The 4,114-nt window shown below is 58.3% G+C and overlaps 1 protein-coding gene across 1 annotated transcript in view; it reads left to right on the top strand.

Moving 5' to 3' along the window:
• LOC104987880 overlaps positions 1 to 3,594 on the top strand; it is a 15,452-nt gene extending 11,858 nt beyond the window's left edge. Inside the window, exons 12-13 of the mRNA XM_010838979.1 lie at positions 2,408 to 2,773; positions 3,029 to 3,594. Coding sequence (XP_010837281.1) covers positions 2,408 to 2,773; positions 3,029 to 3,255 — 593 coding nt within the window. The 3' untranslated portion in view covers positions 3,256 to 3,594. The remainder of the gene's footprint in view (positions 1 to 2,407; positions 2,774 to 3,028) is intronic.
• Positions 3,595 to 4,114: the final 520 nt, after the last annotated feature.

Here is a 4,114-nt window from a genome sequence, read left to right as displayed (position 1 = left end):
CTCCAGGCAAGAACACTGGAGTGGGTTGCCATTTCCTTCTCCAGTGCATGAAAGTGAAAAATGAAAGTGAAGTCGCTCAGTTGTGTCCAACTCTTCGTGACCCCATGGACTGCAGCCCACCAGGCTCCTCAGTGCATGGGATTTTCCAGGCAAGAGTAGTGGAGTGGGGTGCCATTGCCTTCTCTGTCAATCTTTCCCAGCATCTGGAAAAATCTTTCCCAGTCTTTTCCGATGAGTCAGCTCTTCACATCAGGTGGCCAAAGTACTGGAGTTTCAGCTTCAACATCAGTCCTTCCAACGAACTGGAATGGGTAGCCTTCCCCTTCTCCAGGGGATCTTCCCAACCCAGGGATTGAACCCAGGTCTCCCTCATTGCAGGCAGATTCTTTACCAGCTGAGCTGCCAGGGAAGCCCAAAAATAATGGAGTGGGTACCCTATCCCTTCTCCAGCAGATCTTTCTGACCCAGGAATTAAACCGGGGTCTCCTGCATTGCAGGCGGATTCTTTACCAACTGAGCTACCAGGGAAGCCCTGTCCAGGGCCCAGATCTTGAGACCAGGTGCACTTCAGTGCCTGGAGCTACCCACAGCGAGTTTCACACCACCGCCCCTGGAGCAAGCCGATTTTCAGGTTGGATGGAGACGTGGCCCTCCCCTGCTAAAGCCGCCGTGGCTCCCCAGTGCCCTTAGGTGAAGTCCAGAGCCTGCCCGCCTGCCCTGGGAGACCCACACTCTGGCCGTGACCTCCTAAAGCTCCTCCAGGAAGCTCGCCCCCTCCCACTGGGAGGAGGTAGGTCAGGCTCACGCCTCACTGGGGTCCACTCACCTCTGCCCCCTGCCAGACCTCAAGCTCCCAGAGGCCTCGACCACGTGGCCAGCCTGGCTGGAAGTGAGCGCGGAGACACCGCCACAGGACCAGAGCACAGCACAGCCAGGAGAGACTGCTGGGGTCAGCCGGGCTGACCGCGGGCCCCTAACCCCTCCGCCTCTCTGCTCTCACTGTCCAGCTTCCCCTTGGATGCCCCCCATGACGGGGTGCTCAGCACCACACACGGCACCATGTCCCTGCTCTGGTTATTCCCTCCTGGTGTTGGCTCTAAGCTAGAGCAGGGAACCAGGGCCAGCAGGGCCAGGGGTGGGGCGCAGGCCCCCGCTGGGGGACTCCACCCCTCCCCGCCCCCCAGGCTGGGCGCACGTCTAGCTGCCTGCTCACGGGCAGGAGGTGGACCCACCGTTGCTCGAGCTCTCAGACACGTGCAGTGACACACGCCTCTTCACGTGGACCCCTTACTGTAAACCGCTGGAAATAAAGCGTCTACTGCCCAGAGAAAGAGGCTCACAGGTGTTCCCAAATTCCCTTTCTGCGCGGCCCTCTGAAGCCCGCCCCCCATTCATACCCATCATCCGGGAGAAAAATAATGTCGTTTCTATAATGCACAGCCTCTCCACGGAGACGCTATAAATATGCAGAGATGACATCTCGGGCAGCGTGGCTGCGTGAGTGATGTCATCGTGGCGGTTGCCTAGCAACCGACAACGTTTGGGAGGCGCTAATTCTCGAGCAGAGTAAAGTCACATTTCTGCATTCAGTTAATCAGCTTCCTGGCAACTCCGCCGAGGTGATCTCATTTTATTCATGATTATTTGATGCGAAATGCACTTTTAGCTCTAAGAGAACACAAAGATTTAATTCAAAACTCTCTATTGCTTTCTGTTTCCAGGGTGTCATTAACACGGCGTCCACGCAAATAACCATGGCAACACATGGGTAATTAGTGTATACTGCACGCGGTGTTAACACGGAGCAGGGGCCAGCTCCCAATCAGCGGGGATTACGGCACGTTATTACTGGAGTAATTACCTGCAGTAACACACAAATTGAACTAAATGGTCAATTGAAGTAAAGTGAATGGCTTTTTATTCTAGTCCCTAAATAATGTGTCTGCTTGCCTGAGTAGTTCAAGGTAAATAAAACTCTCAGATTGATGGCCTCTCCCCGCCCCCCACCCCGGGTGGAGACCTGAGCTCCCTTCCAGATAGGTATTCCTGGGCGCCCCCTGCCGACCCACCAGTTCCCCGCCTCCTAAAGGGCACCCCCCGCCCAGAGAGGGGGACCCCCAGCCCCTGGCTCTGCAGGGCTCTGGCCCTTATTATAAAAGTCCTAAGGCTTCTCGCAGCTGTGTTACTCACCCCGCCGCCCCCGCCACCCGGGGAAGAGAGCACAGAACTTTCCAGATAGAGGATGGGGTGAAAAGGCAACGGCCTTCCTCCCAGGGATGTGCTCTTGCCCTCTGGTGGGTGGGGCAGAATCACTGCTTCCTGTCACAGGATGTGAGGGGGGGAGGGGGTCAAAGGTTGCTTCTGTCTTTATTAACAGAGCGTTTCTCAAATTCCATAAACTTTGCAGATCTTCAAACAGGAAGTCACCCTGGACCCCTGAAAGGGCCCTTCGGGGCGTGCGCCAGAGTGGAGCTGCCTCGGCCTCCCCTCCGAGGGGCAAGGAGGGCAGGCCTGCGAGCGGTCCCTGGAGAAGGAGACCGCGCAGCCAGAGACCCGGTCGAGGCTACAAGGACCCAAATCAGCGGTCCCAGCCAGTTCTCGCCCACAGAGGTAGCGCCCGAGGACGGCGAGGAGGCGGGGGAGCCCGGGCCTGGACCGTCCAGACTCCCGCCAGAGAGATGCGCTGTGGTCCTGCAGCAGGACGGGCAGGGGCCAGCCTTCCAGACAAGCGCCGCCTGCCTGCAGGTTGACCCAGAGCCCGCAAGGCCCCCAGGTGCCACAAGGCCAAGCCGGGGCCAAGGGGGAGCGTGGAGGGCGGGAGTATGAAGGGGCCAATCTGGCGGGCGGGGGGGGGAGGGCTGCTCTCAGGAGTGATGTCTGAGCTGAAACTGGGAGGGCAAGGGGCTTCATGGGGGTGGCGGACAGGGAGAGGAAGGCTGCGGTCAGAGAGGGGCCAGGAGGCCCTGAGTCTGAGCGAAGCTGAAAGAGGCCCCGATCTTATCACCGCCTCCACATGCCACCCGTGCAGAACCGCGTCAGAGGAGATACATGAAGAGGGAAGGGAAGCATGAGCTCGGAGCCCACGGCCGCGTCTGCGTCCCGGGGTGGCGGGGCCGATTCGCTCCACGGGGCAAGACCACCCCCTCTACTCCAACTTGCAGAAACCAAGACAGACGCGGAGCCGGCTGCATCCCAGAACAAGGGCGCACCGAGCTCTCAGGAGGACCCTTCTCCCATCCGCCGCTCCAGTCATAAAAGCCACTTGATGAACCCAACAGGCACGGTGGGACTGAAAACGCAGGAACCTCCAGAGACGAGGAACAGAAGGCTGCGGGTGCTGGGAGCCTGGACTCCTGGCGCTTGCTGTGGGGAACAGGTGCCTGAGTCCAGGTGGGGCACAGGCCCATAAAAGGAGACAGGAACAGAGCACCGCAGCCCCCACACCAAGGGTCCTTCAGAGGGGCGGCACCCCACGGAGGTGGGGACAGACAGGCTGACGCCAGGCAGCGAAGCGAGGAGCCACGCTGCCTGCTGCCTCCAGGACTGGGTCTGCTTGATCCCCAGCATCCATGGACACAACCTCAGGACCTGGCTCTGGACTAGGGGCATGGGGCTGGCAGTTCAGTTCAGCCGCTCAGTCGTGTCCGACTCTTTGCGACCCCATTGACTGCAGCACGCCAGGCCTCCCGGTCCGTCACCAACTCCCGGACTTTACTCAAACTCATGTCCATTGAGTCGGTGATGCCATCCAACCATCTCATCCTCTGTCGTCCCCTTCTCCTCCCGCCTTCCATCTTTCCCAGCATCAGGGTCTTTTCCAATGAATCAGCTCTTCACATCAGGTAGCCAAATTACTGGAGTTTCAGCTTCAACATCAGTCCTTCCAATGAACACCCAGGACTGATCTCCTTTCGGATGGACTGGTTGGATCTTCTTGCAGTCCAAGGGACTGTCAAGAGTCTTCTCCAACACCACAGTTCAAAACCATCAATTCTTCAGCACTCAGCCTTCTTCACAGTCCAACTCTCCCATCCATACATGACCACTGGAAAAACCATAGCCATGACTAGACGGACCTTTGTTGGCAAAGTAACGTCTCTGCTTTTCATATGCT

Source organism: Bison bison, unplaced genomic scaffold, assembly GCF_000754665.1.
Source record: "Bison bison bison isolate TAMUID 2011002044 unplaced genomic scaffold, Bison_UMD1.0 scf7180017846232, whole genome shotgun sequence".
Lineage (NCBI taxonomy): Eukaryota > Metazoa > Chordata > Mammalia > Artiodactyla > Bovidae > Bison > Bison bison.
The sequence above is the reverse complement of the archived record's forward strand: the minus strand, read 5'-3'. Positions and strand labels throughout refer to the sequence as shown.